The sequence below is a fragment of the Sminthopsis crassicaudata genome, chromosome 1, assembly GCF_048593235.1.
Source record: "Sminthopsis crassicaudata isolate SCR6 chromosome 1, ASM4859323v1, whole genome shotgun sequence".
In the NCBI taxonomy this organism is placed as follows: domain Eukaryota; kingdom Metazoa; phylum Chordata; class Mammalia; order Dasyuromorphia; family Dasyuridae; genus Sminthopsis; species Sminthopsis crassicaudata.
Window position 1 is genome coordinate 260,061,290 of NC_133617.1, and position 16,349 is coordinate 260,077,638.

The 16,349-nt window shown below is 38.2% G+C and overlaps 1 protein-coding gene across 1 annotated transcript; it reads left to right on the forward strand.

The window, feature by feature from the left end:
- The first annotated feature begins 4,615 nt into the window (after positions 1-4,615).
- LOC141549080 (transcription factor SOX-17-like) lies at positions 4,616-15,630 on the forward strand. Its single transcript, XM_074278407.1, has 2 exons — positions 4,616-5,195; positions 14,664-15,630. The coding sequence occupies exons 1-2, from the start codon at positions 4,865-4,867 to the stop codon at positions 15,551-15,553; spliced, it is 1,221 nt and encodes a 406-aa protein (XP_074134508.1). The 5' UTR covers positions 4,616-4,864; the 3' UTR covers positions 15,554-15,630.
- Positions 15,631-16,349: the final 719 nt, after the last annotated feature.

The window sequence follows — 16,349 nt, forward strand, 5'->3', positions numbered from 1 at the left end:
ATTCTGGTTTATCACTGAGCTCTCTGCCACTTATTCTCTTTCTTCATATGCTATGTATGCACTTTGAAAATCCAGGAAAACAACCTAACAAGTCCATCTTTATATTACTGTGCATTTTACAAACATTTCCTCTCTTACTTGTCCTACTTATTTTCTTTAGCCAAAGTGTTGGCCAATCAACCCTCATTTTCTAGATATATCAGTTCTGGGCATTAGAACACATTTTCACTTCATTGATTTGGATCCTAGACTGAAGGAGCAGTCAACCCCCAAAACAAGAGTAGGTTGTTTGCCAGTGTTTGTTAGGGTGCCATTATTGTTTTTGTCTTTTCCTGAGGGTTGCAGAGGTATATGCCTGTCATTTTCCTTCTTAAAATTCATACATATACACACACATATATGTATTTAAAGGAAAATTTTATTTTTATTTTTATTCATTTTTCCAAATTATCCCCTCCCTCCCTCCACTCCCTCCCCCCATGGCAGGTAATCCCATACATTTTACATGTGTTACAATACTACCTAGATACAATATATGTGTGTAAATACCTTTTTCTTGTTGCACATTAATTATTAGCTTCCGAAGGTATAAGTAACCTGGGTAGATAGACAGTAGTGCTAACAATTTACATTCATTTCCCAGTGTTCCTTCTCTGGGTATAGTTATTTCTGTCCATCATTGATCAACTGGAAGTGAGTTGGATCTTCTTTATGTTGAAGATTTCCACTTCCATCAGAATACATCTAAAGGAAAATTTTTAGGGAAAATCTTTGGAAGTAAGGTGTACAGTTATCCTTTCTTCTCTCTGATGTAGTGGAAGGGGATGTGTATAATGGAAAGAATATTGAGTTTGAACTCAAATTCAAATGTCATCTGAAGAAAGATATTTCTGTGACTATAGAATAAGAAGGTTGGACTGGAATCTAGTGACTAGATGGCCTCTGGTTCATTGTGTGCCTTCCATATAGAAAATGATCTTATAAATTCAGAGGCTGTAATTTGTACAGATGTTTAGAGGAAAGGGCTAAATGCTATTAACTGAACACTTAGTAATCTAAAACTACAAAGCACTGTACATGTTATCTTATTCAAAAGATTCAGATCCAGTTGTCTGTCTCACCTGTCAGTTGTCCTGCATGGGGGAAGGGAGCTGAAGAAAAGGGAGAGAAGTGGAAAGTATAAAAAGGAAAAGAAGGGAGAAGACTTAGGTAAGAGGAAAGAGAGGATACAGGAATGAAAACAGATGAAAGAGTGGACAGAACAGGAGCATAATGTGTCATATTCATGTATGCATTTCTCAAACCAGTTTTCTTCTACACTTCTCAATTTTTTTTTCTTCCTGGTCTTTGTACCTAGAAATCACAATGTCTCAAAATCTTTCCCATCTTTTAAGGTTCAACTCTGAAGTATAAAACAGTGGGGGTGGGATAGCAGTGATGGGAATCTGACAAGGGAAACTGAGGCTGGAGACCCCCCAAAAAAAATAACTTCCCACGTTATCCTGACCTAGAAGCCAGCCCAACCTTCATCATCATCATCATCAGCAGCAGCCTACAGAAGATGAACTTACTTTACAACACTTTTATTCAGTTATAAAAATGGCAACATTCATCTATCTGTACAATGGTAAGCCTTTCATGTATCATTAAACGTAAAAGAACAATAGTAGCAACTTATCATAAAACTATTTCTGTCAACTCTATCAAATATAAGAATAATATTTCTGTAATGACTCTCTATAGACTCTTCAGAACATGAAACATTGGGTAACTTAGCCTCTTTGGACTTGTAACAGCAGGTTAATTTATTTTGGGGCTAAAGACAGCAGAAATGCTTCGATTTGTACTCCCCTCCCCCACTTTAAAAATGTGTTTTTAATGAGGGCCAGTTAAATCGGGAGTAGTCTTGATAGAAATGCCACCCCTGCCAACACTCTTTTCCTGTTCAGACTTTCTTCCTGTCTCTGTCACCATTTCCCAGTCTCTCAGCTCCTGTATCACAGCTTTCCTAAATTTCTCAATAAAATAAATTGAATCTGACCGAATTCCTGGAATGACAGGCTGAAAGAGAGGATGGAAGGACAGGCAAGGAACAGAAGCCCAGCTATTAAAAATTCCAGGAAATTCATAGAATGAGCATGAAGTTTTAAAAACAAGTATTTTCTTCCCAGGGCTAGACAGGAGGTAAGGGAATTTTAGATTTTTAGGATCGGCAGAACGACCTTGAACAGCTCAAAAACAGGAGTAATGTTAAAGAAAGAACAACCCTTCCCCGACCTTTTCTATCTAGCTGATTGACCTCTTCATTGATTATAGTCAATCTGCATGTTAGGGGGAAAGGTAAAGCGAGATTAGAGACTATGAAGTGGGGGAAGGGAAGAACAATGCGTTTATAGAATCTTTTGACGGAAGCCCAGGGAGGGTCTAAGGTGACGGAATTTTTTTTTTTTTTAAGCGAACTGATTCGATGTATAAAAATTAAAGGATTTTAAAGAAGGGAGGGAGGAGTAGAAGTAAGGGGGAAGTGTAGCAGGTCTTGGCTTTCAATTTCCGTTCAGCTAAACTATTTCTCTCCCCCACCTACTCTCCTCTTCTTCTACTCCCCCTTCCTTCCCCCCCCTCCCCCGTCCCCAAAGATTTAAAGATTTCTAGGATTTAAAAGCCAATGTTCAGTATTCACACAAATAAGAGAGTTTTTGCGCGGAGGAAAATGAAATAAAATCTCTTAAAAAGCGCAAGATCGTCAAAGTAGAGGGACCCAATACTTCTCTAGCTACTCTTGTTTCTGGACAAATTTCGGGACTTTATTCCTTTGTATTCCCTCAGACAAGTCAGTGAAGACCTAACTGAAGTAAGGTTAAATGAAGCGAAGAACCACGTCTAGATAGCTCTGGGTTAAACACTGAGATTCACAAATAAGAAAGACTCTGGGTGATTATATCGGACAGCAAAGGACTCTGTGCCGTGTTTCTTTTTTCACTTGTTCTGGTTAAATGTGCTATCATTACAAAGATAATCAGGAAGAAAGCTTGTTGAAATAAACCTTTGAATCCTTCGATTAAAAATGGCGTGCTTATACAGTTAAAGACGCGCCATTTTAATCGTAGAATTTAGAAGAAGGAACTTTAAAGATCCTCCAATTCTACGAAACAGAGGACTTAGAAAGATTACCTAACTTTAGAGTTCGAACCTGATCTCTAGACTTCATAGTTTCTGCTCTTTTCACTACACTTCTGATCTAGTAGTAACAATAACAGATTAAAAGACCGGGAAGGATGGGGAACTGGGGGAAGACCCGGGACTGAACTTCCTAAAAGGTTTGCTGCAGCCTCGAATTAGTAGTGTATGGCATGGCTTGGAAGCAGAAAAATCAGTACTCAGTTCGAAGAGGAACTGAGAGCCTTGTGGAAGTCTTTGTAATAACAGCATACTACAACAGGGAAGTCCCGAACCCTGGGAGGTTTCTTTCTAAATTCCAATGGAGAGGACCATAGTAGGGCAATACCTCATCCCCGAACAACCTTTGACATCTCGTGGAAGGAAAAGGGAAAAAATAAGGAGCTGTGTTTTGCATAAAAGCTGAAGTTTTAAAATCCCAATTAAATTTTACATATGGTCAATTTTAAATTCATTTAATTATGACAATTTTTTGGTCTTAATTCCTAAGCTTTTCATGTACATGTCAATTATTTATTTGATTTGGTACAATAACTTGACGTGAGAGTGTTATTTTAGTGACTTTAGAATTTTGATATAAACTTTTTTTTTTTTTTAAACAGTAGCATTTACCTAGCACTTGGAAGTATGCAAATGTAAAGCACCTTATCTCTCAACACTCCTAGGGCTTTAGATATAATTATTCTCTCTACTTTACAGGCAGGGAAACTGAGGCAAATAGAAGTTGCTGAATTGCCCAGGGTTCCACAGCTAGTTCAGTGTCTGAAACTGGATTTGAACTCGGGTCTTCCCGGATTTGAATTCAGGTTGGGCACTTTATCCATAGTGCCACCTATCTTGGAATTAATAATAAGATTTCAGGGTTGTTGTTGTTTTTTGTTTGTTTGTTTTTGTTTTTGAGAAAGGTAATGGTTACGGTACTTCCTTAACTGGTTTGGGGCTCAGACATATCTACAAGACTTAGGTGAGTAGGGGAAATTTCAGTCAGAAACTCTTCCTTCTTGTCAGGATATAGGTCTCCTAGTGGGGTAGTCATTTTTGTATCATGAGTCCTTTAGCACTTTGGTGAAAATTATAAACCCTTTCTCAAAAAAAGTTTTTATGACCATAAAATAGAATGCATGCTACAGAGAAAATCAATTGTATTCAATGTAGTTATCAAAGTATTTTAAGAAATAAACACATTGCTTCCTCAGACAGAGCACCCCCATTTTAGGCCAATGGTATACATCAGAGGTGACCAGGAGTGCAATATGTCCTGTTGTCCAGAGACCAACCAGGTTCAGGGAGATCCAGTTCTTGCACTCCAGGTAACCTCTAGCTCTCACCTACCCAGGTAAAATTCGATCAACTGCCCAGGTTGTTCCTGCAGGCCAGGGAGGGGAGTTTGACACCTCGTGAGAGCCGCCCCGCCCCGCCCCCGGAAACCCATTGGTCGTGTGGATGTAGAAAGGGGAGCGGCTACGAGGAGGGTTTACTCTGTGGGGCTGTGTAAATTTGTGGCTTTTCTTGGTGGCCTGGCTTGGACTTTTTTCTGGGATTCAGGGCATACAGATAGATCATCAGTTCCCATAGATTACCGCGTTCTCCTCCCACCTTGGACCTACCATTGAGGGAACCTTCGGGTCCAGACTAAGGGTGTGGGGGCGGGGCGGGGTGCGGGTCGCGAGGTCTGAGCAGGAGAGCCATGAGCAGCCCGGACGCGGGGTATGCCAGTGACGACCAGAGCCAAGCCAGGTGCGCACTGCCCGTGATGATGGCCGGGATGGGCCCCTGCCCTTGGGCAAAGTCTCTGAGCTCCCTAGGGGAGATGAAGGTCAAGAACGAGTCCGGTGCAGGTGCAGGGAACGGGGGTAGCGGCACGACTGCTGCAGCTGCTGGGTCTGCGGGCCGTGGCAAAGGGGAGTCCCGCATCCGGCGGCCCATGAACGCATTCATGGTGTGGGCCAAGGACGAGCGCAAGCGGCTGGCACAACAGAACCCGGACCTGCACAACGCCGAGCTGAGCAAGATGCTGGGTGAGTGGGGCTCTGAACATTTACAGCGGGAATCAGAAGTGCAGGGTTATGGGGAAGAAGTCCCCAGTCTATGACAAGGATCAAAGAAAGTACCGATTATTCTGAGAGGAGGGATTTTAATTTTAATTCAGTGGCTTATCCACAAGTGTCCCCATCATTTTTTTCTTCTTTTTCCTTTTTAATTGACTATCTAATAGCACCGCGCTGACCGCACTGACTATATGAGGGTAGTGGTGGTGGTGGTGGTGGTGGAGGGCGGAAGGAAAATTAAGGAAAATTCATCCTGAGGGGACCACAACCTTCTTTAAGAAGTACTCTCCAGGGAAAACCTGAATATGCATCTATGTCAATTATAGATTTTTATAACCTTAGTTTAATTACTGCAAAGTGGTTCCTGAGAGTAAATGCAGATTTAATAGCAGCTTGGCTCTGTAGACCTGATTGTTGATTTCAGAACCAGGAAGTTCGGGGTTAAAATGCCACTGGCTCTCAAATCACTTAAGCCTTTAAATGTAAAAGTCTACGATTCTTCTAGAGGATACATTGTAGAAAAAGTTCTAGAAGACGTTGGTAGAGGGAGTTTTCTCTGGCTGATGTAACTTTTTAAGAATGTAATCACAGGTACAGTCTCTTATCTCTGGGTTAGAAATGAGTTGTAGAGAATCTCGGTGATTCTCTTAAGTGATTGTTCCGGCGGGTCGGGCAATTTGATAAAAATTGCTTTAAAAATAAATCCATCTATAACAAAAGCAGTATTGGGAAGAATTTAAATTCAATGTTCAAGTTTTCTTTGGTGCGAAGTTGAGAGGTGAGAGTATGCCACATTGGCGATTAAAAACAATTGGTCAGCGTTGACGATAAAGTTATTCAAAAATATTTCATCTTGTTTACACATTTAAATTGTTACTGGCTGTTATGTAGATACCACATCATCTATCTGTGCTAAGACAGTTTTCTGCGGGCACTATATGGAAGCAGCTGTGTTTAAAATGCTAACCTTTATATTATGGTTAACCTTCCACAATTAAAAGCCGCATCAGTATTATTGTGCTGAGAGCGAATTCTCCTGGGGAACGGGAGACTTGGGTTCAAGTTAAGACCATGTCTCCTACTGGGTTAATTAACCTTGGGTAGATTACTTTACCTCGTAATTGAGCCTCATTACTCTAAGGTAATGAATTATGGAGAAGGTGCTCATCTACTTTGTTAAAGAAAAGCATCCTCTCCTCGGAGTAACCTAATTCGTTTCAATCACAGGTTCAGTCCCTAGCACTTTTTCCAGGATAAGTATGTACCAGTTTCTAGCTGCTTCTTCTCCTCCTTCTCTTCCTCCTTCTCCAGGGAGGTAAGGAGATGTTACAAAATAGTTTTCTCAGTGATTCTGAAATGAGGAAGACAGACTTATGTTGTGAAAGTAGTATTTTGTGATGGAAAATGGCCAGAATCCAGGAATATTTAGGTTCTAGATCAACTATTTCCACTAACTTAAGCTGTTTCACCAAAGGAAAGCCGATTGTCAAATAAGGATTTAGATAAAATTATCCCCAAGAGCTCTCCCAGGTCTGAAATACTATGAATGCTATGGCCCCGCATTAATTTTGTTAAAAACATCCTGAAATCTTTTTGCCACGTTATACTACAATTGCCTGAAGAGATGATTTTTATTTTAAATACTATGAAAGATAAATTTCTTGTGCTGATTAGAAAGCTGGTACAGTGCTATATGGTGTCCAAGTTAAATTGAAGCAGTTCCCTTCTGGCTCCATTTGATTTAGAAGACCACAAATTAACATGATGCATTGTATTTTTATTTCAAATATTTTCTTACATTTTAATCTAGCCCTCAGAGTTGCCCTTGGGCTTTGAGTTTGACACTTGTTTAGCAGCTACTGGATGGCTAGATAGAAAAATCAGGATTTTTAAGCCTTTCCTCAGATAATCAACTAACTGTATGAACACTGACATTTCAGTCAAGCAGTAAGCATATATTAAGCATTTACTGTATGCTTAAACTCTGGGGAAACAAAGACAGACAAATTTTTTTTGTTGTTGTTGTTCCAAAGGAGATAAAAAACATGAAAAATAACCAGGTACTTATGACATATGCTCTAGACAGGAGAAAACGTGATCTCAGCGCTAGGTGCTAGGCAAACTAGAAAAGGCCTCCCTTAACTGGCATTTGAACTAAGTGCTGAAGGAAGCCAGAGAAACTGAAGCATTGATAAAGAAGCAAAGGGGAGCTTATTCTAGGCATAGGGGTTGATAGTGCAAAAGCATTGGATATTAGGAAGATGACTCCTCAAGACAAGAATATGTATTGCATAAACAGCAATGTATCTACCATTTAATGTTGTGCTCTGTTTTACATAAATTCATATGGCTTTACTTGTATTTCTGTGTTTGTATTTGTTAATCTTTTGCTACAAAGCATTCTACTCCAATGATGAGGCATTAATTTGTAGTATTTTCCTATTGGGTAAAACAAAATTATAAAACCTATTTTACAAAATAGAAAATTTCCTTTTAAAAAAGTTAACCTTCTGCAGAAGTTTTTTATTACTATTTTGAAGATTAAGAAAAAGAGCTAAAGACCAAAATGGGGAAAGGCTCAAAAAATTATGCTATCCTGTACTCGAGTACCTGGGAGATATCTTTGAATAGAAAAAAATACATATGAGAGTTGTCTTCAATTCTTTCAAGAGCTTGTATGATATATTAAATAGCTTTAGACTTCTTTGACCTGAGCTGAGAGGACTGAAGTCTAGCAGCAGAGACGGATTTTTGTTTAAACAGGAAAACTTACACCAACAACTGTAGTTGACTCAAAAGTAATGACTCAAGGGAGGCTTGACTCAAAGGGGAATGGGCTGCCCACGTTTGTGAAAAAGTCTTGAAGAGAGAGACCAACCAGATTGATTCTTTGTCAGGGACTGAATAGGTCTATTCAGCTCTGACTTGATGTTGATGAACTTTGAGAAGGTCCCTTCCATCTTTGAGATTCTTTGATTTGGAATATGTGAGCTATTTCTAGAGACTGCTCTGTATAGTGGAAAGATGATTAGCTGGAAAGATAATTAGTGGTTTTGGATTTAAATCTTGTAAAACTTGGGCAAGCCACTTCCCTTCCTTGGGCCTCCAGGAAGGGCCTCATCTCTTCAGTGAAGGAGTGAGAAGGATGACTGGGGCTTGAGACTTCTTCCCCTCTGATTCTGTTTCACAAAACATCTTCCTGTAATTTGGTGGTGGACCCAGTTTGGAAAAGTTGTATATGAAGAATCAAAACGATAGGACTTCAGGTATTAGAATAATAAAAGGAAAGGGGGATTAAGAACTAGCTGTGTTTAGTGATTGAAGTTTTAATATGTTAATACTCATCTTAAGTAGGTGTGTTGGGGATATTTTTTGTCTGAGAGATGCATACAAAGGAAAGACTACTTGACTGGAGACTTCAGTAGGTGGTTGGATGTTGTTGTCTCTACCCTCAATTCCGGAAGAGCTGAACCCAATTATTGTCTATTCCTAAAGCATTTAACTTAACATTTTTTTCTGCCTCTCTTTCCTTTTGTAAAAAGGTTTTGGACTAGAGGGCTGCCCCTAAGGCTCTTTCCAGCTTTAGCTGGAGTAATTATGCAAGGCAATATTTATTAGTAATTATGAATTAAGTTTGTGACAAAATGAGGAAATGTGCTTTGGGAATTGATAGAAAGGGGTAATTTAGAGAAAGAACTCTGATAAAAGAAGGCCTCAGTAAGTCGTGGACAAAAATATAAAGCAGGCAGCATTTGTCTTTGGGTCCTTAGCCACCTTTTCTGCTAGTACCTTTTTCCTCTTCCTGGAGCCTTTTCCCACCTTTTCTTCTTTAAGGTATCCATCCATTGCCTGTAACGTACTCGGGCTATAGCTGATCTCTGCTAAAATATGAATTGTTAGTGGAATTGAAGTGTAACAGTTAGAGGAAGATTTGAAATTAGAGTTGTAAGATGACAAGTTATGAGTCTGGTCTGTAAGCACATAGGGACAGCCTGATTCAGGTGTTTTTTTTCCTGGAATGGAAAAATGAGGGAATCCTTGTGGGTGGAGAGGCTTGAGAGTAGGATGGTTTGGCATGACAAGGAGACCGTTTAGGAGGCTTTTGTTCCAAACTAACACATCTCTATTCAAATATGCTTCTGGTTAGAACCTTATATTGTTCAGTGCTTTAAACTTGTGAGAAATAAGATATAGTTTTTAAAAGGCCATTTTTATGTAGTACTCCTCACAAAAAAACCTCAAATTGGTAGTAAATTTTAAAAATTAGTCAGCAAGAATTTAGATTTCTGTAATTTGTTGAGGACTGAGGATTCAAAGGAAAGCAAAAAACATTCTACTCTCATTCTCTTGTCTTTCCCCAAACCAAAGTCTTCATCCTAAAATACTACTTCAGCTGAGAATTCGTACTTGGGAAGGATCCTCAGCCCCCCCACAACTAGGGATGGTTTCTTTTTGAACGGAGGGGAGAGGGGTGGGTGTGGAGGAGAAAGGGGAGGAAGGGGGAAGAGAACACCTGGATCCTGCCATCTTTTTATTTCTCTGTAAGTCTTCCTTCATGCCCCCAGCCAGATACTCCATCTCTGCAATTTTTGTACATTGTCTTCCACCATTAGAATGTAAATTCTTTGAGGGCTGAAACTTTTACTTATTTTGGCACTTAGCTCTCTGTGCCTGGAACATAGTAAGCTCTTATAAATGTTTTATCAACAATTTTTTTTTTTTTTCTGATGAGAAAAATAATGGTCACGGAGGTGAATTGGCTCATATAGTATCTTTAAAAAATATTTAAAATTTATTTTATCTCTAATTTATGGAATAAAACAAGCCATTTCTATTATGTAGTATAATACACATTAAACCAAAAATCTATATGTACAATTTGATATTCTATTTATACATGTAATGACTATATATTTACATATATATAACTAAAATTAATTTTTTCTTCCACTCCCCCCCCCTTTTTTTTGTCTTCCCTATGGTTTCCATTAGGAACAAATAAGAATCTATGTGTAAAATTAATTTACACATACTTCTGTTTATTAGTTATTTCTCTGGCTACATTTAGCATTTTTTATTCATCTATCCTTTGTAGTTAATTAGTATTTATAAGTCAAAATGGCTTCACTCAAAGAAGTTCTTAGAACAATAGTGCTGTTATATATTTTAGCTGGGGCAATTGTGGTTAAATGACTTGCCCAGGGTCACACAGTCAGGACCTGTTAAGTATCTCAGGCCAGATTTGAACTCGGGACTTCCTGACTTCAAGGCTGGTGCTCTAACTACTACACCAACTAGATGCTCCAAGTTCATCATTTCTTAAAGCACAGTAGTATTATAGTATTTCAACAACTTTTGTTCAGCCACTCCCTCAAAACTTTTTGCATAGGTGGAATTGGTTGGAATAATTGGAGAGCTATCCATTGTTAATAGATATTCGAGGTCAGTATAATGAAAATGACAATTTTACCTAAGCTGATTTTTACATTTGATGCCATTCTAACTAAATGACTAAAATCAATTTTATTGAATTAGAAAGACGAAGAATCAAGAAAATCAAAGACCTAGTGAGGAAAAACTGTAGAGAAAGGAAGTTAAGCAATGCTAGATATTGGATTGTATTATTAGGCAAGTCAAGACTGGTGTGGTAGAAGAGGAAGGGTGGCTCACTGGAACAGAATACACATACAAATTATAATAGCAAATAAATACAATTACCTTATATTTGATAGGCATATGGACTTGGGATAAGAATTCATTATTTGGTCAAAGTTGCTGGGGAAACTGGAGGGCAGTGTGGTAGAGGTTGGATATGGACCAATGTCTTGCATGTTTTACCAAGCCCGGAGTCAGGATACATATAAAGAGATATGTGGCTGAAAATTAGAACATGGAACATGTTTGGTTTTTGAATGTTTAGAGATTTAGACTTTATTCATTACCGTTCAGGACTTCATTACATCTGATCTAGATTATGAAAATAATGTTAATTGGTCTTCCTCTCTCCTACCCTACACTTAGCTCACAAAATGATTTTTCCTTAATTGAAGATCTGTTTTGCTAAACTACTTAATATTTACTCCAGTGGCTTCCTATTGCTTCTAGGATAAAATAAAAACTTTTCATTGAGCTTTTAATAATAGTAGCACATTACATAGTACTTTAAGGTTTGCAAACACCTTACAGATGTTATCTCAATTGATCCTCACCATAATCATGCAAATAAATGGTGTTTAGACTGATTGTATAGTTAAGGAAAGCCAGCATCTGCCTTCTCTAGATACCTATATTTAATTATTTATTGTTCAGTGCTCGACACATAATTGGGTTATTAATAAATACTCATTAATTCTATATTTCTAGTCCTTTACCTTTTTTTTTTTTTTTTTTTTTTTTTTTTGGTCAAGGAGTAGGATTCATCATTAGTGTTTTGGAGTCATGAATTGATCATTTACTTGAGAACAGAGCTTTTAAGTCTTTCAGAATTGTTTTTCTTTACATTGTTATAATCTATATATTCTGCTTATTTCATTCTTAAATTCATATCAGTCTTTTGAAGCTTCTCAGAATCTGTACTTTACATCATGTCTTATTGTGTAATAACATTCCATTAAACTCAATTATTCAACTACTTGTCTGATTTCTGGATACTCATTTCTTTCAAATTCTCTTTACAAAAAATAATACAGCTTTAAACATTTTTGCAGGTATGTGTCTTTTCTCTCTGTAGCCCCTTTAGGAGTATATAAAGCAGAATGGGTTACTTTTAACCCCGGTTTTCTTAGTGTAGCAGAAACTTTTTCCAATATACCATGTCCCCCTGTAAGTGACAAATAGTGATATTATTTTTGTGGAATTGGTATTCTGAAATTTTTCATTCCAGGAATCACTTGAATATTGTAAGCTATTTACAGTGGTGGAGGGTACTCCCCATGAAGAGAATGGGGGAGACTTTGAACATAGGGAAATGATTTTTGTGGTAAAAAATATAGTCTCATAATTTATTTCCTTAGGGGATTAGCTGCATAAAAGTTGCCCAAAGCAATGTCAATTTGAACTTATCTTTTATATAGAAATGGGAGGTACTTAAATAAGCATAACAGATATGGGAATGATCAGATAGTTTTAGTTCTTCTAACTCCCTTTCTCCTCCAACTCACCCTCCTCTATTCTTTGCCATATCTATATTTATAGCAATCCCCTTTGGGTTGACTGTGGGGCCACTGGTTGATACAATGGATAGAAACACCAGGCCTGAAGTCAGGAATACACATCTTTCTCAGTTCAAATGTGGTTTCAGTATAAGTGTCTCAGTGGATAAGTCATTGAACTTTGTTTCAGTTCCTCATCAGTAAAATGAATTGGAGAAGGAAACCCGATCCTTGCCAGGAAAACCCCAACTAAAGATCAGGACACAACTGAAACTCTGAACACCACCAGTAACAAAACTGTATGGGTTTTTCCCCTATTCGACCTCCCCCAAGGTTTTTTCCTAAGCCCAAATGATTTTCTTTTTTCTCTATAGTGTCTCACATGGTGATTTCATCAGCTTCTAGAATCTTAATTACTATCTTTATTCATATTATTCCCAGTCTATGTATCCATCCCTAATCTGCTGAACATTAATCTCACATCAACAACTCTGGACATATGTCTATTCAAAGGAATTCAGTCATTTCAAACTTAAGAAATCCAAAACAGAACTCCTTGTCTTCTCTTTCTTTTTTTAAACTTCTCTATTATTGTCAAAGGCATCACCATCCATCTGATCATCCAGAATTGCAATTTTTTGTTGTTGTCATACTTTTGATCTCTTTCACAGTACCCCCTCCCCCCAATAATCTAGTCAGTTATCAAGGGTTATAATTTCTTTCATCACAACCATTCTCAAAAAAGGCCCATGAACACATAGCCACAACTGTGGTTCAGAACCTTATGGCTCACCTCTTGCCATGACTGTTTGAAATAATCTCCTAATTGGTCTCCCTCCTCTGATCCATCTTATACAGAGTTATCAAAAGGAAGTACTTATTGAGTAGGTCAGCTCATGTCAGCCCTCTACTTAAACTCCAGTAGCTCCAAGTCTATTTTACCTTTATCACCAAATATAAATCTTCCTTTGATTAAACTTCTTTATAACCTTGTTTCATCCATATATTTAAATGTATTATTTCCCTCCATATATTATATGGTTTGGTTTTGGCAACTGGCCTACTTGATCTTCTTCCTTTTTCTAGCGCTTAAACTCTTTCTGTGACCCCCTCCTGGAGGAACCCTCTCCCTGTTTCTCCAATTCTACTAGTGTCTTTTTTCTAGGACTATCTACCATTTTCAGTGTATTTATCTTATGTGTGCTGCTTTACGGATGTATGTTATTGACATTTATTTGTAATATCTTTGAGGGCAGCAAGAGGTTTTATCACTTCCCTTACACCTCCCCTTTCCCTAGAGTTTAGCACAAAATAAGAGTTTAACAAATACTTGGCAGATTGATTTGATTGAAAGCTAGATCTATGGTTTAGACACCTTAATCCTGGGATATGTGTTACTAAAGTTGCTTCACTGTCATACTATTATTGTTATTTCCCTACTTTATTTTGTTTCTAAAGGAAAGGAGAAAAGTAAAAAAGATGACTTTTAATGAGAATCTATTATTATAATCTCTTGAGGTCACAATTTTATGAACCCTATAAGGAAAAGGGGTGTGTGTGTCATTACAGGCTTTGTTGGATATCTTTTGGATATCACCAAATCATTCACCTGATGATATTGAAGGACATGTAAAGAAAGGACATAATAAAGGACAAGCCCCTCTTATAGAAGCCTAGGACTTGGTTGTCCTTACGGAAGTAGAGGTAGCAACAACTAACTATTCTACAAACAATAGCTTATAGTGAAGCTGCTTTAGATATGATTTTTTAAAAATGTCTTCATGATTAGTGATCCCAAAATGGAATGAAACTCTCACAATATACAGGGTGAAATACCTTTTGTTTTAGGGTATGCTATGAAAAGGGAGATTATTATTCTGGTTCTACTGTTGGTCTTAGATTATCTCTGAAGTCCTAAAATAATAGTGTTGAAGGTCATCTAGTTCTCAGCTTTTTAAAATGATTCTCAAATCCATATAAGGTCTTGTAACTGGAATGTGGGAGTTGCTAAATTATGATTTATTATCACTAAATGTTTGATTTGCATATTTATATAACTAGGGTCATGTAAAAATTTCTTGGGTGGAAAGAGTTTAAGAAACCTTGATCTTAGTCCCAAATCCTCATTCTTTAGAGGCGGAACTGCATCAGAATTTGACCAAGTTCTAGTTTGAATGCAGTGTTACTGATGTTAGAACAAGTGCTCTTTCTACTACTGCATATTAGCTATCTTCAATTTTGAGATTTGTGACTTCATAAGATTAATTTTGTTCATTAATGTTGGCAGGGAAGTCCTGGAAGGCGTTACCTCTGGCCGAGAAGAGGCCCTTTGTGGAGGAGGCCGAGCGGCTGCGGGTGCAGCACATGCAGGACTACCCCAATTACAAATACCGGCCTAGGAGGAGGAAGCAGGTGAAGAGGCTGAAGCGGGTGGAGAGTGGCTTCCTTCACAACCTTCCTGAGCACCTGGGCTCAGGGCTGGATTCAGAGGGCAGAGTGTGTGTGGACAGCCTGGGAGTGCCGTTCCATGAGCAGACCTACCACCATGGCCAGGGAGTGCTACCTCCTCAGATGGGACACTACCGTGAATGCCAGAGTTTAGGTCCGGCCTCTCAGTTTGACAGCTACAATTTGCCAACCCCGGAGGCTTCTCCTATGGATGGGATGGAATCAGATGCAGCTTTCTTCACCTCCTCACTCCAAGGAGACTGCCAGCCAGGACCCTATAGCTATCCTGTAACCTCTGAGTACTATGTACATCCTGACTCTCCTCTAGGTCCTGTGCACCAGAAACACATGCAGGAACCCCTGGCACACTCATTGCAGAGCCTGATGGGTCCCTCCAACCCTCTGCATATGTATCGTGGTCCCCCAGGCTCCCCCCAAGCTGGGAGCAGTGTCCATGGTTTTCAGATGCTGCATCAGTCAGGATCTAGTCAGCCCTCTCCTCCTCCAGAGGCCCTGGCCTGCAGGGAAGGTCTGAGTGCCAGCCAACCTGCTGAGGTCCAACAGTCTGGAATCCACACAGAATTTGAACAGTATCTTCATCATTTATGCAAAGCAGAGTTGGGGCTTGTCTCTCCAGGTCCTGATGGTGACCATAACCCTTCAACTATTTCCTCTATCATGTCAGATGCTAGTTCTATAGTCTATTACCATAATTATGAAAACATATGATGCTCTGTGTTCTTCACCGACTGAAGCCAATAATACAAAAGTTGTTGAAGTCTCTTTGCCAGTGAAGGCAAACTAAAGATGTACTGTGTCCCAATTTTTTCCAGTTATGTGGGCATTCTTTTAGTTTTATTTAAACTTAAAGCCTTCACATTTCCTGTGGGTATTTGCTAAAGAAAATAATGATAAACCTATGAATCATTTTTCTTTGTAAAACATTTACATTTCCAGCTACACTTTTTAGACCTTTTTGAATCTACAAATCAGAATAATTTTTTTTTCTCAAGGAAAAACCTTGTTTCTCAGGAAAGTTGTGAGATTATTTAGCCTGTTTAGTTTCAAAGGCTCTAGTTAAAATTCTTTGTAAAACATTTACATTTCCAACTATACTTTTTAGACCTTATTGAATCTACAAATTAGAATAATTTTTTTTCTCAAGGAAAAACCTTGTTTCTCAGGAAAGTTGTAAGGTTATTTAGTCTGTTAAGTTTCAAAAGCTCTAGTTAAAAGTGTTCTCTACCTCTAAAGAATATCACCAAAGAGGGAAAAAAATAATAAACTTGATGAAAGGTTGTGGTGATTATTGCTACATGAAGTTGAATAATAATCAAGGCTTTCTTATGCATATATTCATGAATGTAATCTTGCTTTTTATATCATCTGCATTTTAAAATAGATGTCCCTTACATTTCAAACAATGTAAAAAAGACTTTGTCAATATAATCAATCAAGTCTGCTATCATATGCTGTTTCACATCCACAATCTCCTATAGAATCTGTCTTCCCATAACTTTCATAA